This window comes from Trichinella spiralis, assembly GCF_000181795.1.
Source record: "Trichinella spiralis strain ISS 195 chromosome Unknown Scfld6, whole genome shotgun sequence".
Classification (NCBI taxonomy): domain Eukaryota; kingdom Metazoa; phylum Nematoda; class Enoplea; order Trichinellida; family Trichinellidae; genus Trichinella; species Trichinella spiralis.
Window position 1 is genome coordinate 2894048 of NW_003526945.1, and position 17723 is coordinate 2911770.

The window sequence follows — 17723 nt, forward strand, 5'->3', positions numbered from 1 at the left end:
CAACCCGCCTAGTCTCCAGCCCAGAAAACCACCCCCGCGGCAACACCAGAAGCCGGTTACGAAGTCTACAGCGCATTGATCCGTCCCGAACCAACGGAACCACATTGCCGCATGACTTCGATTTCGCTTTTGCTCTTTTTGTATTTAATTTTGCTATTAACAATTCAGTTTGTTAACTGTTTTGTATTCATTTGAAGATCCAAATAAAACTCTGTTCTTATCAGCTTAATTTCTGGTATGAATCCCAAGCGGATTCGTTACGAAATTTGCATAAGTTTTTGAAAAAATAGGCATTTGGTCGAGTGCTCGCACCACCATTTGTCGCGGGTCGTCCTGATATTGCACTACATTCAGGAACGGCCTATTCCCTTCGGGGAATTGTGTTTTAGGAATTGGAATCGGTTTGGTTACGATCGGTCGAGTGGTTCGTGAGATCGAGTGACAGCCGGGTGGCAGCGACAATGTGTAGTGCAAAGACACCAGCCTTGAAGTCGGGTCGCCGTCGCGGAAAAGAGGTCAACTATGAAGGCCAAATTGTACGGGTAGAAAGACGGCGTGGATCTCGCAGTAGTACGAGCGCAACGGACCTTGGTACGAGGATGGTTACGCGTGGGCGAAAGAAGCTGATGGAGGCGTCGGTTCGTGAAGCGGGTCACCACGGAGGTGAATCGGCGAGCACTGTGGACGTCGCCGTGGTGGAATCGAAGAAAATTACGGGTAAAACGGCGCGTCGTACGAGAAGAGCGCCTTCGCTGCGAAACCTTCGCGGCATCACCGGGAGCCGGTAACGAAGCAGAAAGCTAAACAGCCCGTCCCGAAGCAAGCGCCTGGCTACGCCTCATGACTTCGATTTGATTTTGGCTGTTTTTCGTATTTTAAATTTTGTTTCCTTACAATTCAGTTTGTTAATTGTTTTGTATTGTTTGACGATCCAAATAAAATTTCTTTTTTTAACAGCTTAATTTCTGGTATGAATCCCTAGTGGATTCGTTATGAAATTTGCATAACTTTTTGAAAAAGTAGGCATTTGGTCGAGTGCTCACACCACCATTTTTCGCGTGTCATCCTGATATTGCACTATATGAAGGAACGGCCTATTCCCTCCGAGGAATTGTGTTTTACTATTTGAATGTGCAAGTATTGGAATCTGTCAAGTGGTTCGATGGATAGCATGACAGCCGGGTGACTGCGTGGATGTGCAGTACAAAGATGCCAGCTTTGAAGCAAGGTCGCCGTCGTGGAAAGGAAGTAAGCTGTGTTGTTGTAATGGACAACGCGAATAGAGGGCGTGGATCTCGAACAAGTTAGAGCGCAACGGACCTTGGTACGAGGATGGTTACGCGTGGGCGAAACAAGCTTATGGATGTGCCGGGAGTAAAAGTTGTTGCTGAAGTAGGTCATAACGATGCAGGGTCGACGAATGCTTTTGTCGTCGTAGTGACGGCTAATGAGAAATAATGTAATATGTCGCAGAAAACGGATGAGGACGACGGAAATGAGGCGTCTCTTATCTACGTTAAAGTACCTGAGTGTCAGTAGTAATGTACTGTAGATACTGTAGTGACGCAATAGCTGTGCTTTGTTGCTGTTTTTCTACCCAGTCGTTGGTTTGTCGTTGTTGGAATATTGCTTTTTGTGTATCTGCATTTTCGGTGGAATATTCATTGATTCCTTGCTTTATTATCCATGGTACACTATTATTCATGTTGAGTGAACTGTGTGGACACTCGAACTAGTTTCGATTGACGGTTTTCATATCAGAAGTCTGTGCTATACGGTTAAGGTCGGATTGTCGAGCATATTTGACTTTCCCACCTTCAGATACCTACAAAATGATACAGTCCACTTAGTTTGCGAGCGAGTGAACCCGTAGCTTGCTCGTTACAACGACTACAAGGACGGGACGTATGATAAGAGCGACGATAGATGATGAAATTGATTATTGTGGCCAAGCTAGTTCGAGTTATGGTACCACCATTATAGTTTCGGTCATGCTAGTCCGAAAACGTCCCCGTCGTCACCAACTACTACGGCAACTTCGAATAGACCACGTACACCATCCATCTCCAAGCGCGGTGCGAGATCAGAACTTCCGTACACGCCGGCTTTTATTACACCATCTACTTCCGGCGGTTCGGGTAAGCAACGTGTTTTGGTGTCGTTGTTGCTTAGGACGGTGGAATTGCACGACCTCGAAGTTTTCCAAATAACGGAGGAACAAGTCACTGTACGGGCAGTTTTTCCCATTGCCCAGGCGGTGGTCTGCCACTGAGATGCGAGAAACTGTTAACGGCCGTGAGAGCGTACGGCCAGTTTGCGCGCCTATCGTTGACTGGACATTTTGTCCGTGTTCACAAATACCAAAACCAGCAGTGACAATATCGTTGTCGTAAATGTAATACGGAATACTTGCCGACAGGCGACCGATATCCCCTCCGGGTTTTGAACACTTATGTTCGCAGTTCTGTTAGCCGGTGGAAGATTACCCGGAAAATGGGAGAGAGCGAAGATTTGCATGGAGTTCAGTGCGATGATTGCGATTACGTTTTCCATGTCGAAAAGAACCGTCGTTATGCATAGCCTCCGGCACGCCAACAAGAACATTATGCAAATTACTGGTAAGGCCGTTCAAATCGAGGCCTTGAGCAAACAAGTCGGCTATATAAATGTTGTAGCACGCGACTATAGTCAGTTTCAGTTTGGTAAGCGGGTTCGGCAATACGTGGCACCAACAGAAAGGCAGTTGTTGGTCGATGATGAAATTCGTGAAGCCGAAGAAGAGGAGGAACCAGCTGAACCACGTACCATTCTAGGTGAATCCAGCACCGCAACTGCTATAGAAGCTGTGGGGATCTCTACATGTGGTCCTGTTCGAGCAGACACAGCTGCTAAGCAGATGATCTGCCGGATCGGGCAATGGTGTGTCTGTCCGCGGGACTACCATTCGATCCCGGCACTTCAGTGCTGGACAGACACGTTGATGGATTTAATGATTGAACAAATCGTTCTGCACCGCTATCCGGACGGTGCGGGAGTGGGCGTGATGAGCTGCGCAGCATTGAGCGCCTCCTTGCACCACCAGATATCTGCAGAGTTTGCTACCCAGGTCATGTCATCTCATGATGCCAGTTTCGTGCCGTTCCTGCGAGCTTGTGTAATCACTTGCAAATGATTGTTCAGCATTGAAGCAGCGGCGCCGTCCATATAAAGAGGTCATTGCTGCTTCCCAGGCGATATTGCGTAAATTCAGGGACACTTCACTAGTTGGTATTGCACTGCATTCCGGAACGGCCTATTCCCTTTTGCGAACTGAGTTTTCGAAATTGGTTATGGAACGGTTTGACGAGGTCGAGTACTTCGTGAGATCGAATTAAGCCGGCTGTCAGCGACAATGTGTGGTACAAAGACACCTGCCTTGAAGTCGGGTCGCCGTCGCGGTAAAGAGGTCAACATTGGAAGTCAAATCGAACGAGAAGACGGCGTGGATCTCGCAGTACTACGAGCGCAACGGACCTTGGTACGAGGATGGTTACGCGTGGGCGAAAGAAGATGATGGAGGCGTCGGTTCGTGAAGGAGGTCACCACGGAGGTGAATCGGCGAGCACTGTGGACGTGGACGTGATGAAACCTACGAAGAAAATTACGAGTAGAACTGCGCGTCGTAATAGAAGAGCGCCGAGTGGTGATGGAACAAGAGGAGAGAGTTGTGGTGCGGAATGTAGCCAAGCCGATTCAGACAGCGGTAACGCTGTTGCGGACCGTAGTGAGGCCACTTCGCCCCGCACTCGCAACACGAAGAAGTCTGGTCAACTTGTTGTTAAATCTGGTCGTGACAACATTAAAGCCTCCACACCATCACCACCGAAAAGAAGACCGACCACTTCGAGTAGCCCACGCACGCCATGCCTCTCCAAGCGCGGAGCGAGATCCAAAATTCCGTCCACGCCAGACACACCATCGACTTCTGGCGGTTCAGGTAAGCAACGTGTTTTGGTGTCGCCGTTGCTTAGGACGGAAAAATTGCCCGACCTCGAAGTTCTCCACAGAACTGAGGAACAGGTGACTGTACGGGCAACTTTCCCAATCGCCCAGGCGGTGGTCTGCCCACTGGGATGCGAGAAACCGTACACGGCCGTGAGACCAGACGGTCAATTTGCGCGCCAAACACTGACTCGTCATTTCATGCGAGTCCACAACTGCCACAGCGTCCAGTGGCATTACCGGTGTCGCAACTGTAATACGGATTTCTTGCCGGCAGATCACCGGTATCCCCTCCGAGTTGTGAACACCCACGTTCGCAGCTGTGTTAGCCGGTGGGAGATAACCCGGAAGTTGGGAGAGAGCGAAGATTTGCATGGAGTTCGTTGCGATCTTTGCGATTACGTAGGCGTGTCGAAAAGAGCCGTCCGATTGCATCGCCGCCGGCACGCCAACGAGAACGTTATGCAAAATACGAGTACGGCCGCTCAAATCGAGGCCTTGAGCAAACAAGTCGGCGAAATACGTGTAGCAGGCGACTATAGTCAGTTTAAGTTTGGTAAACGGGTTCGGCAATACGTGGCACCAACGCAGAGGCGATACGGGTTGGACAACGAAGATGTTCGTGAAGCCGAAGAAGAGGAGGTGCCTGCCGAATCACGTACCATCCTAGGTGAACCCAGCACCGCAACTGCTATAGAATCTGATGAGATCTCTTCTCGTGGTTCAGTTCGAGCGGACTCGTCTGTACGACATCGGCGTGAACTTCAGTGATCGGGAGTCGGCGGCTTTGTGCACCGACTTCAAGTTTATGACCGATGCAGTAGCATCTCCCGTCGTACCGGCGACGGATAAACTAAAGAAAATTCCTGACGGCTCAGCGACTCTGTTGACCCAGTTCCAGCAGAAGTTCCTGAGCGCTTCTGTCAACTGGCTGTCTTATGATGTTGACGTGCAAGCGGTGTATGACGAAATGGTGGAGAGCATGGTGTCCGGACACAATGTACCGAGCTCGTAACACCAGCCGTTTGCAATAGAAAAGTCCGGGTAAAGGAGGTAAAGGACAGGTTCGCCTACGCAGTGCGGTAACGCGTGACCCGGCATGGCTGAAATCTGCGTCAGCGGTTCAAAAGGCGTTCAATTCGGCACCGGCCCATACTGTGAATGCAATCCTCCGGCGTCCGAATGCCTGTCCTTCCTTTACAGCCACGCAAGTGGCTGACCACTACTTTAATCTCAGACCGGCGGTTACCTCGCTTGCACCCGAGGTTATTGACATCTTACCTCCGCCCGCCACTGACCACTCGATGCTTGTTGCGGAGTTGAGTGAGTCGGAGGTCTGGGAAAAGATGCAGAAAGCACCCAACTCTGCTCCTGGTGCGGACAGGATCACCATTCGTATGGTGCGAGTGGCTGATCCAGGTGCTTTTCTCACCAGGTTCTACCGTGCTTGTTTATCGAAAAAATGGGCGCCCCTGCAATGGAAGCAATCCGTGTGCAAGCTCCTTTACAAGGACGAGGATAAGGAACGCCTCGCCAACTGTCGGCCTATCCCCCTGCAACCCGCCGTAATGTTTGGTAAATGGGTTCGGCAGTACGTGGCACCAACACTAGGGCAGAAGACGTTGTAAGACCAATTTATGCCCGAAGAAGAGGATGCGCCAACCGTACCACGTGGCATTCTACGTGAGACCAGCAGTGCAACTGTTATAGAACCTGAGGAGGTCTCTGCTCCTGTTCCAGCTAGAGCTGTTCCAGCTGCTCAGCAGTTGATCCACCAGATCAGGCAATCGTCTCTTGCTGCACGTACGACCCGCTGAATTATGACGTAGACAGCTCGTGTTACCTCCGAGCACAACTTCGTCATGGAAGTTGCTATACAATAGGCAGGACGCACTAACGCACAGCTTGCCATCAGTTGGTTAGACATCTCCAACGCCTTTGGCACAGTGTCGCACCAAGTTTTGTTTTCGTTGTTGGATCGTTATGGGCTGGACCCGACGTTTACCAGTTTTATCAAGAATTTGTACAAAGACGCGACAATTGTTGTCAAAGGCGCCAATGGAACCCACGTTACCGCGCGCTGGTCAGTCGGAGTACGCCAAGGTGACCCTTGCAGTGGTATCTTGTTTTGTCTGTTTGTTGAGCCACTCTTGCGGTCAGTCTTACCTGCTTTACCGCGTGAGGCGGAAACGACTGCGGTTAACGTGTTAGGACAGCCGATCACAGCGCTGGCTTACGCTGATGACATCGCGCTGTTCGCCCCATCCATCGGGGTTATGCAGCAACAGCTGTGCAAAATCCAGGGCATGGCCAGCGCCATGGGCTTTCGGTTCAACCCGAAAAAGTGCGCGTCCCTGTACTTGAATCGTGCAGTAGTGAATGCCGCAACATTCACGATAAGCGGGGAGGAAATACCTGCTCTCGTACACGGGGACACTTTTCGCTATCTTGGAGTAGCCGCTGGGCTGGGTAAACCCCAGACTCCTTTCTCATTACTGCGTGAGAACCTCGGAGAAGCGGAACTTATATTCCGGTCAAAGCTGGCTCCGTGGCAGAAGATGGATGCGTACCGGACTTACGTACTGCCACGTTTGACATTCCAGCTCATGATTGCCAAATTTAACAACATCAAGCAATCAGCCGGGCAGTATGACCGCGCAATACTGAGGCTCGTGAAGCGTTGCTTCCAGCTTCCGGTGGAGACGTCCACCGACTTCATAAGAGCCCCCAGACAGTGTGGTGGTCTGGGCGTGCCATCATTGCGTGAGTTGTACGCAACCGCAAAGGTTTCGCGGGCACTCAAGATGCTCTGGTCTCCCTGTCGGGTAGTCTCGAGCCTGGCAGCCAGTCAGCTTCAGCGAGTTGCGTCCGCGTACTTTGCGAAGAGGTTGAGAGATGTTGAGGCGGCTGACCTCTCTACCTTCATGAACGCCGCGCGATCTACGCCGCTAGATCGGTCAGGGTATCCGACTTGCTTGTGGATGGACGCACGCAAGCAGATGTCGTACCTGACAAAGGTAGCCGGCGTTGACTGTTACTTCCTCGTTGGCGAGGCTGGGACCTCTTTCTTCATCCGGAATGGCCTCGGTCAGACGGTCTCAGTTCTAAGCCCCTTGAGGAAGAACAAAGTTATGAGCGTTTTAGGGGGGGCGATCCAAACTCGCCATCTGGACGCCTGGCTCCAATGCAAGCGTCAGGGTAAGACTGCGAGCTGTGTTGTACTCGACCGGTCTTCTTCCCGTTTTATTACGACTGGAAGATACACCAGCTTTGCTGCTATGCGCTTTGCGTTGCCCGCTCGCCTGGATTTGTTACCTTGCCGGGCGAGATCCTCTATGCGTTCGTACCAGAACTGTCGGCGATGTGGTTACGACCGAGAGACCCTGCCGCACATCCTTCAGCACTGTCGGCAGTTCAGCGCCCCCGCTTACCAAGTCCGGCATGACGCAGTTCAGGGACGCCTGGAAACGGTCATGCGTAGGCGGTTCCCCAACCTCCGCGTAAACCGGGCTCTACCGGAGATTGGGTCGAACAAGCGGCCTGATCTTGTGGTCGTCGACGAGGAAAAGCGGTTAGTGATTCTGCTAGATGTCGCAATCGTGTTTGAAAACACTGCCGCTGCCTTCGTCGATGCCCGGACCAGGAAGTGGGCGCACTATGAAAAGGAGATCCTCGCCTACCGGCTACGAGGATACTCCGTGACGTACGACGCCATCGTCGTCGGTGCTCTGGGGACGTGGGACCCGAAGAACGATGCCATCCTGAAAAGGATCGGTGTCGTCTCCCAAAGGTACCTACGGCTCATGAAGGTTCTCGTGGTGTCCGAGATGTTGGAACATTCTTCACGGATCTACAGAAAACACCTCGGCCTGCGAGACCTTCTCCCGGACACCGGCACGAAACGGCGACCGGTTGGCACGACGGAGACAGACCCACCCGGTGGTGATCTCCGTCAGAAGAAGCGCAACTCCATCAGCGCTACGGCATCAGGTGGGAAATGCCTGGAACGGCGGTTCACGTCACCCGTCGGGACGCCCTCGCAGCGTGGTGAGCTGCAGTGCCAACCGTGCCCTGGCCCTAGAAGACCCGCCCTCGCTGGAAAAGCGCCTATCCCGCCCAGACTCCAGCCCAGAAAGCCACCCACGCGGCAACACCAGAAGCCGGTGACGAAGTCTACAGCGCCTTGATCCGTCCCGAACCAACGGAACCACATTGCTGAGTGACTTCGATTTTGCTTTTGCTCTTTCTGTATTTAATTTTAATTACTAACAATTCAGTTCTGAAACTGTTTTGTATTCATTTGAAGATCCAAATAAAAATCTGTTCTTATCAGCTTAATTTCTGGTATGAATCCCAAGTGGATTCGTTACGAAATTTGCATAAGTTTTTGAAAAATTAGGCATTTGGTCGAGTGCTCGCACCACCATTTGTCGCGGGTCGTCCTGATATTGCACTACATTCAGGAACGGCCTATTCCCTTCGGGGAATTGTATTTTAGGAATTGGAAGTGGAACGGTTGCGATCGGTCGAGTGGTTCGTGAGATCGAGTGACAGCCGGGTGGCAGCGGCAATGTGTAGTGCGAAGACACCAGCCTTGAAGTCGGGTCGCCGTCGCGGAAAGGAGGTCAACTGTGAAGGCCAAATCGAACGGGTAGAAAGACGGCGTGGATCTCGCAATAGTACGAGCGCAACGGACCTTGGTACGAGGATGGTTACGCGTGGGCGAAAGAAGTTGATGGAGGCGTCGGTTCGTGAAGCGGGTCACCACGATGGAGTAACGACGAGTGCCTAGGTCGTCGACGTGGTGAATAATGGAAAGAAGCGTATTGCTCCACAGAATACGTTTAAAGATGTGTGGCGCAGGAGAAGAGCTCCGGAACCGAAAGCCGGAACCGAAGTCCAAACCCGAGCCACCCGTCCCGAATCAACGGTCTGGTTGTGCTGGAAGATATTGTTATGACTTGTGATCTTTTTGTATTTAAATTTGGCTCTTTTTAGGAAATCAGTTTCTACTATTTTGTACTTTAAAGTTCCAATAAAAATCTGTTTTTATCAGCTTACTTTCTGGTATGAATATGTTATCGGCTTCGTTAGAAACTTGCATAAGTTTCTACGAAAATACACATTTTGTAGCGTGCTTGCACCGTCATTTTCGCGAGTCGTCCTGATATAGCACTACATTCAGGAACGGCCTATTTCCTTCGGGGAACTAGTGATCGAAGTATTTGGAATAGCACTTGGACGATTACAAGTTGTTCTTGAGATCGATTGCCAGGCGGGTGGCAGCTGCGATTTTCATTGCAGAGACAGCAGCATTGAAGCAGCGCTTCCGTCCAGTTAAAAAGGTAACTGCCGCTGCCCTAGTGGCTCCATCGAATGGTATTTCGATGGAGAAAAAAGGACAGCGTTAATGTCACTCAATTCGTTTGAGTACATGCGCATCAGACCTGCGGACTCTTCGACACGGCAACGTAATCGCAAAGATCGCACCGAACTCCATGCAAATTTTCGCTCTCTCCCAATTTCCGGGTTATCTCCCACCGGCTAAGACAACTGCGAACGTGAGTGTTCACAACGCGGAGGGGATATTGGTGGTCTGTCGGCAAGAATTCCGTATTACAATTACGACATCTGTATTGCCACTGGAAGCTGTGGCAACTGTGGCCTCTGACAAAGTGTCGAGTCAATGTTTGGTGCGCAAATTGGTCATCTGGTCTTACGGCCGAATACGGTTTCTCGCATCCCAGTGGGCAGACCACCGCCTGGGCAACTGGGAAAGTTGCCCGTACAGTCACCGGTTCTTTGGAGAACTTCGAGGTCGTGCAGTTCTTCATTAGACCTGCATCAGAATATTCGTCGAAAATTTGCCCGCGTAGTCTCTTTTTGCTCACGTCAAACGTGATTGGTAGATACGGAATTTACCAATTGCTGGGTGGAGTCTCTTTTAGCTCACGCTGGCCAATGTTTATTCTGTACTGTAACACTGCTGACTGTGATTCTAACATTTTTCATATTTGAATTGTTTTCCATTTTCCACTTTCTATTTCAATTAAATTTTTCATATCTGATTTGTTTTACATTTTCTAATTTCCAAATTGAACAGTGTTAGAATATATCATAAAATTTGATGAGGTAGTAGAGTTGATAATATTGGAATTATTGAAAATGCAATTAAAATTATTTAAAATTGGAATGTGATTATTTTGAAAACTGATACGGATAATATTGCAGCCAATTGACAATTAGAAGTAATTAACGAATGAAATATTACAATATATCAAAAAATGGATCTTCGACTAATGTAACCGAATGAAAAGCATTTGAATAACATCGAATGATCGTTAGACAAGTCTCGTTTGCAAATAACGGCCGGCGTGAGCTAAAAGAGACTCCGTCGAGCAATTGGAAAATTCCGTGCCTAGCAATCATGTTCGGCGTGAGCGAAAAGAGACCATCGAACAATTGAAAATTTCGTATCTACCAATCACGTTTGGCGTGAGCGAAAAGAGACTACGCGGGCACATTTTCGACGAAATGCGAAGCGACACACCACCACGCTAGTATAAACGTAGTCGTGGCAGGCGAGCGACCGCAGTTCTCGTTTGACGTTGTGTTCAGTGCGATGATTGTGTTGCGCCGTTCATGTGTGTGTGTGCGGGCGTGTTTATGAGAAGCTTTTGATCTTTGTCAACTAATGATCATTTACATCCTGCGTATTACATTATTTATATGCACGGGTGGATGGGTTCCAGCGAAAATGGAAAGTAGTGATATGTTGCTGGTTAATCCATTTGTGTATTCGATTGGTGGAGAAGTGCAGTAAAGTAGTTTTGTCAGTGGAACAAAAGTCAGTTGCTATAAATATGAAAAAAATGCAGTCGACAACGATCAAATGAAGAAGGGATGACGTCACTATCTTGGATTGTCGCTATCTTGGATAATTCATCATCACTTTTCACGGGCAATTCCGTTCGACAAAACGGCAACCAGTAATCACGAACGAGCAGAACAGCCACTTCAACGCAATCCACCTGTGTCTAAGCTCAGAGCGAGAACCGAACTTATATTTCAAAGTTGTTAGATCTTTGTCGTTATATGATTACTTGTAAATACGTTTATTTGTCTTTGGGCATTTGTTTTATTGCATAACTATCGGTAATGGCCTATTCTGTGCTGTGCTGTTTGGAAGTGGTGCAAGTTGATGAAAATTTGTTTTTGATCAATAAATTTCACTGAGAATTACACTTGCCTGAGTTTATTTTTATCTTTGTCTGTTGCTGCACATGTAGAAGCTGGAAATTTCTGATTGTGTGCAACGAATGAAGCTATCGTTGTTGTTATCATGTCTACTTAACCACCGGGTGAGTGCAGAGGAACGACGCCCGCAAGATGTACATGCAGTTGAGAACAACCGGCAGGCACTTTGTCAGATTATCACAATTCATTACAGTTGATGCGGAAAATGTAAAATGAATTTTTAATGCATAATATTCAAAATATTAAAAGCAAAACAAAGCTGACATCCAAACAAGTTACTTTCGAAATAATTTACAAACGTCAGTGTTGTTCGTTGAATTTCAGTACAAGGAAAGTACAAATATTGGGTTCATTTTATGAAATCTACAGCCTTTTTAGAGGAAAAATGATTTTCAAATCTGTAAAAAAATTTGTAAGATGTAGTATATTAGATTTTCACCGAAATGATCCACTTTTCATCATTTTTTGAGACTGTAATTTGTAAAAGTAAAGATTGTTATTGATTGAGATGACCGTGGGAAAGTTTTTCTTTTTTTTTCTTTTGTTTTTTTAATTTTAATTTTTCCTTTTTTTTAAAACTAATCTACAGTCTGTATAATGTTGTCTAATAATTTCAAAAGAGTGTACAGTTAGTTCATTTCCATCAGCTGAGGATACTGTAGGAGAAGTTCGTTCTTCATTTTATTTTTTTGTCCTGAAATTGCGTCATGGTTTTTGCCGCATTTTATTACCAAGAATCCTTTACATCAGTTCTACGGCTCTGTGAGAATTCTTTTTCTTGTTTTATTTTTTTTAAGTTTTCTTTTTTTTCTTCAAATTAACGCGCTTGAAATTTTCAATTCTCTCTGATGTTTATAATTATTATAATGTTGTTGTTGTTTGTTTTTGCATATCATCGTCAGTGAGCCTTTGGCAGCAATTTTGATAACATTCCATTGTTTATCGTTTGAAAATTTGCCGTTTTGTGTATTTGCCGCATTTTATCGTCAACAAGCTATAATTATTATTGTTATAATTATTGGTATGGGCATGTTAAGTGAACTAGACATTTTGATGCTTTTCAATTTTTTTCATTTATTTTTCCTCGACATTAACGTCCCAATTTGCGTCTTTGTTACGAAGCTTACATCTGCTTTCACGTTTCAGTTTTCCTTTGAATCAAAAGAATCCAACTATTTGCAATTTTGCGCTACTTTTCCCCCCTCCAATCGCATCCATTTTCTAGGAACCCGTTCAGATTGTCGGACAATTGTAAAATGAAATTTCAGAATTCGTTTTTGTTCATTTACATTTTGTAACAGTATGCACGCATTTTATTTCTGAAAAAAGCCAGCCGTTGGTAAAGGATTGAAAATAATTGCTCTTTCATTTCACAAAACAACGCTGAAAGATGCACCTTTTACTGTGATTCTTTGCATTTCATCGCAGATATCTTATCTGTGGGCGTTCAAAAATCCCTCAAGAAACATTCGTTCTTAAAAGTTCATTTTCATTTACTTCTATGGAAAATAGACAGTCGAGCTTGAATTTAAATTCTTTTGATTCTCGTAAGCGCATTTTTTCACATTTTCACTAGCAATGCTAACTTCACTTACTGTCGAATTATAAATGAATCACGCTGATAGAGTCATTTTAAGATGTTGTCATTTATTCAATTCAACATAAAATGTATCAAGGAAAAATAATTAAAAAACTAAATCCAACTGATAAAAAATTCTTACCTCGATCGGGAACACGTTGCCTAAAATCACGGGTCTGTCAGTGGAAAATTGTCTTGTTAGGCGTCGCCATTGACGAGCTGAATTTTAGATCAAGCTTAAAAATGAATTTTTCCCTTCAACATTTTATCACTTGAAAAGTATCGTAAAGTGTTTTTTCCTTGAACGATTTTGAAAAATAGTAAACAAAATTGGGAAACTTGATTTTCACTTGTGACACTACAGTCACTGGTGAAAATTTCAAACTGGGCATTATGTACGGCGTGAAAATTTTTACGTTTTTTACGTGAAGAAATTATGATATGATTTTTATTTTAAAAGAGAAAAAGTAGCTTGTGTAATGAATTATTAGTAATATTGTCCGGGTAATGTGGAGTAAGTATATCGCGTTTGATGTGCTGTGTGAAACGACTTGCACATTCAACTCTCTGATTTGTCAAAGTTGACCATGCAAGTAGTGTAATATGAACTGTTTTGATGATCGGGTTGAGATTAAGTGCGTTGATCCGTGAAAACGTGACAATGTCCTGGTGGAACGTTGATGATCCCCGATGATGCAGGTCAAGTATGTATGTCTGCAGTGGATTGATTGCGACGCTCTGACTGACGTGCAGTGCATTTGGCGATCAGGATGAGCGACAAGCAGTTGGCATTGAATTGAACAATGAGAAACAGCGATATTTATACCGTTGAAAACATTCTTTTTCGAATAAAACTTACCAAATTCCATGCAGCAGCTCTGTGAGATGAATTTTCGATAACTCAGAGCGATAAGTAATAAAAAAATATAATTCGGAAAAAGCTTGTCTCAGTTAAAAAGAGAACAATTATTAATACAATATTATTATTTTAAAAATGATGTTTGTATTATATGAAATGGAATGGGTAAATTTGACAATTTCTGCATAACCTTTGCAGTTGTTTTCTTGACAAACGTATGAGGAAATTTTGTAGAATGTTTTGTTCTCCATTTTACATCTGATGCTTTAAATGGTGTTTTTTTTATTTTTGTTTTTGATGATGATGAAGTTATTTGAAAAAGTTAAATGCCGAAGCGAATAGCTTACAAACACAGTTGAAATATGATCCCATTGTGATGCAATTGCAATATACAATGGAGCAGGATGTGGTGTGTTGATGAGAACGGTTGTTTTGTTGTATTTTGAAATTTATTTAAATTAATTCGAACGAATCTGTTTGTGAAATTGCGTGTTGGAATAATATTTGTGTGAATAGATTGATTGAAGATCAGAAGTGAAGATAATGATGATGATGTTCCACTTTTCTGAAAAATGTCGAAAGCAGCTTGTCAAAAATGGCAGGAGACAAACGCGCGCGGTGGCGAAAATAGTTTGGAAAAGTTCTCGTTGGCGCCATCGAACCGAAAGCATTATTGGGGGAGGGGGGGGGAAATATGCGCGCAAAGCTTAGCGTAGAAAAATTCCGAAACTGCTCTGACGTAGTTCGTTTTTCAAATTCAACTGCAACATGTTGAAATTGCTCGGCTGGCATTTTCCACTTCCACTTCGCTCGTCAACCAGGACCCGCATATAGATGGAAATAGACGATTCATCTTCTTCTACTAGCCAGCTTTCAATTCAAATCCACTCGACCAATTTTTCCAATGGAACAGCATCCAAGCCGACTTTTCACTCTTGGAGAGTTTCTTCTCGAAGCTGCTAATCCCATCTGAAGGCGGAATTTATTCCGTATTGGTAAGCATCCGTTTTTTACTTTCTCTTTTATTCTTCTCGTTTGCAATTCAACTATTTTTTTTGAGGGGGGAGGAGTAAGAACAATTTTCACGCATCAACGGAAATTTTCCATTTTTACTCTTCTAAATTATCATATTATTTATGATGTTGTCGAATTAATTAAAAAAAAAAAACAACAACAACAACAACATAATTATTTTCTATTTTTGCTCATTCTCGATCAATTGACTGAAGCAAAATCATATTTCATTCATACCTGCCGAAAGGTATTCGTTTTGCAGGATTTTACTTTTTCAAAAATATTCATTCAATCAAATTGCGTAAAGTAGTAGTTTTTTTTATTTGTTTTGTTTATTTGTTTGCAAATTTCAACTAAAACATATCATTCATTTTCTGAACAATTAATTATTCAAATTAGAAATGAATTAGCTTTTGTTTTGTTTTTGTCATTTGAGCTGTTTTGAATATTTTTATATTTTTAATGTTAACATTATTCAAGACTGTATTGATGTGAATTTATAAAAACAATATCTGCATTCAAACTTTGATCATTCGTCGGTTGAAAGAGAAAGCCGGAAATGAGTCGTCATCAGGAAAGTTCAGTCAATTGACAGCAGTACGTGAAATAGGCTATCCTAAAATTAAAATGTCGAACAGTTCCGCCTCTCAGAACTGGAAAAGCGAACATAAAATTTACAATTCACAAATTTATTTCATAATAAATAACACTTATTTGTGTACATTTCAAGCCGAATAGCAGACGGTTACGTAGAATAGGCAAAAAAAAATTATTATTTCAAACTATCATCAATTTATCATTTTTATTTGTAAATTTTCCGTCCTCCTCCTCCTCGTCATCATCATTATCATTATTACTTTGTCGTATATTAAACAAACACGTTACTTGCTATTAGAAAAATAATCTGTCAGATGAGAGCTTCTGAATAAGCAGGAAAATATATATATATATATATATATACATGCTAGTTTTTTTTTCTCTGGTAAATTAGTATTTCACACAATTTTAATCTGAGCTTGTGAATGAAGTTGTGGAAAAACTACTACTTGCTTCTTATGCTTTCTTTTTCAATGAAAAGCACGCGAGTCGTGTTTCAAGAACAAAAAGATGAAATTTTATAAAAAGCAAACAGCCCATTCATTCACAAGGTGCTATATTTCGCATTGGCAAATTCTTCCAGCCTGGCAGAATTGGATCAATAAAGCTTTGCGAAAATTCGACGCAACAATTTCAAATATTGATGAAAAGAAAGAAATTCCACGCTGGTATCATTTTTCAAATTTTAACGTTCAAAAAAGCTGTCACACGTGCTAATTGTTAAGTCATACAGTGACAGAAAATTCTTCTTTGACAAATTGCATTGCTGTTCGAAAGTGAAAAAAGTACCACCACATAATGAAGTGATTAAAACTGTTCGTTGTACAATTTTGTAAACTGATATCTTTTTTCTTTTCCAATCAATTCACCTCTCCATCCGATAATGATTATTATTATTATTACTTGGCTAAAAATTGCTTCATGTTACAGTGGATTTGCAGAAGTAAAAAAAGCAAAATACACTTCAACTGGTTCAACAATTATTTTGAACAAATTTCACGTAAGTTTAAAATGTCGCTGTATAAAAATGCCATTTTAAAATATTTTACTGATGACTACGCAATAATGATTAAATGTATAATGTGCATGTGTGTATTAATTTTAATATCATCACCGTGATGTACAATTATTTAATACATGAGTGTGCATATTATTATACATTCCGTAGTGGGGATTTTTATTTGTTGAAAACAACGCAGAATGAATCAAAATTTATCAGATTAAAATCTATTAATCTTTTATTATTAGCGCATGTTCTACGGGCTCGGCTGATAAGATCACCGAAACCTGTTTGAGATTGATTTGTGTTTGTACTTTAGAATCGAAAACCATACTACAGTACACCAATTGCACACAGTAAGATCGACTGGTAGCTGTTGTTTCATTGTAAAAATCAATCGGCATAGCTGTCCAGTGAAAAAGCGTGTTTCAAAAGCGAGCTGGCCGACTCGCCGGAGCGTTTTCGCGGCCGCTGCTAGCCCGCGAATTAGCTTCGCCAACGATGACTGACACTTTATTTGGAATCTGGCGCCTTTGCCGATCCGAGAAGCGTCGTGAAATTGCACTACAACGTCGCTGGATGCGTCGCATTTAAAAAAATTTCCCCTTTTTCCCACTGATGGCATCTAGGTTATTTTGTACACTGCCAAATTTGTTGTTTTTGTTATGTTTTGGCGTCCAATATGCGCCGTTTGTTGCAAGTAGGTTTGCAGATGTTTTCTGATTTCAATTGGACACTGGTTGGTCACTATTTCAGGCGTTTTAGAAGAGGAAATGTGCGAAAAAACCGATGACTGTGTCGTGGACGGTCAGTGCTTGCTGCCCCATGATAATGCGGATGCAAACGGCACTCGATTTTGCTTTTGTTCAAAATCGTGCATTTCGTGTGAGTGACTTCATTATTTTTAAGGTTCTCCTTTTGACATTTATATCAACGATCAGTCAGTCAGAGTTTGGTATGTCTCTGCAAAAAATGATGATATCTCACATCAGCGGTGGGTGTGTTCAACGTTTGCTGTACAGAGATTAATCACTGTTGACACATTGACATTGCTTGCTATTTTGTCGAACTGCAAATGACGTGTAAATAGACTCTGTTATTTTGGGCCATGTAAAGTGGTATTATTTTTCATTTAAAAAAAAGAATATAAAAACACACATATATGCGTGTGTATGTATTATATTTTTTTTTAAATGCTGATTATGTAGACGAAATGTTTTATTGATAATGTTCGGTTGTTCGTTAAAAAGGGGACCGTCGTCAAGGAGATGAATTAGGTCGTCTTAATTTTGACGTCACTTTTCTTCGATTTCTTTGTACAGCTTTTGTGCGAAAATTTCTGCGGCTGACACACTTCCAAAGCTGTGTGTGCGAAAATGTGCGCGTTTGAAATAGTTGTGCAAAAATTGTAACACTGGCATTTCGCGTCTTTATTT

The 17723-nt window shown here is 43.8% G+C and overlaps 6 protein-coding genes and 2 non-coding genes across 8 annotated transcripts; 6 read left to right on the top strand and 2 right to left on the bottom strand.

Moving 5' to 3' along the window:
* The first annotated feature begins 174 nt into the window (after positions 1-174).
* On the top strand, positions 175-370 carry Tsp_10735. Its single transcript has one exon. It is a non-coding gene; the product is annotated as a U2 spliceosomal RNA (small nuclear RNA).
* A 1094-nt stretch (positions 371-1464) lies between these two features.
* Tsp_10734 (conserved hypothetical protein) lies at positions 1465-2393 on the top strand. Its single transcript, XM_003373678.1, has 4 exons — positions 1465-1535; positions 1851-1905; positions 1964-2197; positions 2223-2393. The coding sequence occupies exons 1-4, from the start codon at positions 1465-1467 to the stop codon at positions 2391-2393; spliced, it is 531 nt and encodes a 176-aa protein (XP_003373726.1).
* Positions 2394-2452: 59 nt separating this feature from the next.
* On the top strand, positions 2453-3172 carry Tsp_10733 (hypothetical protein). Its single transcript, XM_003373679.1, has one exon. It carries the CDS (start codon positions 2453-2455, stop codon positions 3170-3172), a length of 720 nt encoding a protein of 239 aa, XP_003373727.1.
* A 357-nt stretch (positions 3173-3529) lies between these two features.
* On the bottom strand, positions 3530-4646 carry Tsp_10732 (conserved hypothetical protein). Its single transcript, XM_003373680.1, is given in 5 exon segments — positions 3530-3628; positions 3645-3802; positions 3860-4029; positions 4058-4517; positions 4544-4646. The coding sequence occupies 5 exon segments, from the start codon at positions 4644-4646 to the stop codon at positions 3530-3532; spliced, it is 990 nt and encodes a 329-aa protein (XP_003373728.1).
* A 143-nt stretch (positions 4647-4789) lies between these two features.
* Tsp_10731 (conserved hypothetical protein) lies at positions 4790-5609 on the top strand. Its single transcript, XM_003373681.1, has 2 exons — positions 4790-4992; positions 5021-5609. The coding sequence occupies exons 1-2, from the start codon at positions 4790-4792 to the stop codon at positions 5607-5609; spliced, it is 792 nt and encodes a 263-aa protein (XP_003373729.1).
* A 1512-nt stretch (positions 5610-7121) lies between these two features.
* Positions 7122-7741, bottom strand: Tsp_10730 (putative periplasmic sensor signal transduction histidine kinase). Its single transcript, XM_003373682.1, has 4 exons — positions 7662-7741; positions 7498-7636; positions 7329-7442; positions 7122-7283 (listed from the first exon to the last, which is right to left on the bottom strand). The coding sequence occupies exons 1-4, from the start codon at positions 7739-7741 to the stop codon at positions 7122-7124; spliced, it is 495 nt and encodes a 164-aa protein (XP_003373730.1).
* A 523-nt stretch (positions 7742-8264) lies between these two features.
* Positions 8265-8460, top strand: Tsp_10729. Its single transcript has one exon. It is a non-coding gene; the product is annotated as a U2 spliceosomal RNA (small nuclear RNA).
* A 371-nt stretch (positions 8461-8831) lies between these two features.
* Tsp_10728 (conserved hypothetical protein) lies at positions 8832-9818 on the top strand. The gene is made up of 3 exons (XM_003373683.1): positions 8832-8916; positions 9286-9360; positions 9427-9818. Exons 1-3 carry the CDS (start codon positions 8832-8834, stop codon positions 9816-9818), a joined length of 552 nt encoding a protein of 183 aa, XP_003373731.1.
* The last annotated feature ends 7905 nt before the right edge of the window (positions 9819-17723 follow it).

What these genes read in the sequence shown, in the direction of transcription:
- Tsp_10734 (XM_003373678.1), top strand. Translation starts at nt 1,465, where the DNA reads ATGTCGCAGAAAACGGATGAGGACGACGGAAATGAGGCGTCTCTTATC. An exon ending in AACGACTACAAGGACGGGAC is followed by an intron (nt 1,906 to 1,963) that starts GTATGATAAGAG and finishes AGCTAGTTCGAG; the next exon opens with TTATGGTACCACCATTATAG. An exon ending in TGGAATTGCACGACCTCGAA is followed by an intron (nt 2,198 to 2,222) that starts GTTTTCCAAATA and finishes CGGAGGAACAAG; the next exon opens with TCACTGTACGGGCAGTTTTT.
- Tsp_10733 (XM_003373679.1), top strand. Translation starts at nt 2,453, where the DNA reads ATGTTCGCAGTTCTGTTAGCCGGTGGAAGATTACCCGGAAAATGGGAG.
- Tsp_10732 (XM_003373680.1), bottom strand. Translation starts at nt 4,646, where the DNA reads ATGGTACGTGATTCGGCAGGCACCTCCTCTTCTTCGGCTTCACGAACA. An exon ending in AGTTGCCCGTACAGTCACCT is followed by an intron (nt 4,030 to 4,057) that starts GTTCCTCAGTTC and finishes GAGAACTTCGAG; the next exon opens with GTCGGGCAATTTTTCCGTCC. An exon ending in GGTCGGTCTTCTTTTCGGTG is followed by an intron (nt 3,803 to 3,859) that starts GTGATGGTGTGG and finishes CAAGTTGACCAG; the next exon opens with ACTTCTTCGTGTTGCGAGTG.
- Tsp_10731 (XM_003373681.1), top strand. Translation starts at nt 4,790, where the DNA reads ATGACCGATGCAGTAGCATCTCCCGTCGTACCGGCGACGGATAAACTA. An exon ending in GGACACAATGTACCGAGCTC is followed by an intron (nt 4,993 to 5,020) that starts GTAACACCAGCC and finishes GCAATAGAAAAG; the next exon opens with TCCGGGTAAAGGAGGTAAAG.
- Tsp_10730 (XM_003373682.1), bottom strand. Translation starts at nt 7,741, where the DNA reads ATGGCATCGTTCTTCGGGTCCCACGTCCCCAGAGCACCGACGACGATG. An exon ending in ACGGAGTATCCTCGTAGCCG is followed by an intron (nt 7,637 to 7,661) that starts GTAGGCGAGGAT and finishes TCCTTTTCATAG; the next exon opens with TGCGCCCACTTCCTGGTCCG. An exon ending in CTTGTTCGACCCAATCTCCG is followed by an intron (nt 7,443 to 7,497) that starts GTAGAGCCCGGT and finishes GACCGTTTCCAG; the next exon opens with GCGTCCCTGAACTGCGTCAT.
- Tsp_10728 (XM_003373683.1), top strand. Translation starts at nt 8,832, where the DNA reads ATGTGTGGCGCAGGAGAAGAGCTCCGGAACCGAAAGCCGGAACCGAAG. An exon ending in CGTCCCGAATCAACGGTCTG is followed by an intron (nt 8,917 to 9,285) that starts GTTGTGCTGGAA and finishes TTTTCATTGCAG; the next exon opens with AGACAGCAGCATTGAAGCAG. An exon ending in CCTAGTGGCTCCATCGAATG is followed by an intron (nt 9,361 to 9,426) that starts GTATTTCGATGG and finishes CATGCGCATCAG; the next exon opens with ACCTGCGGACTCTTCGACAC.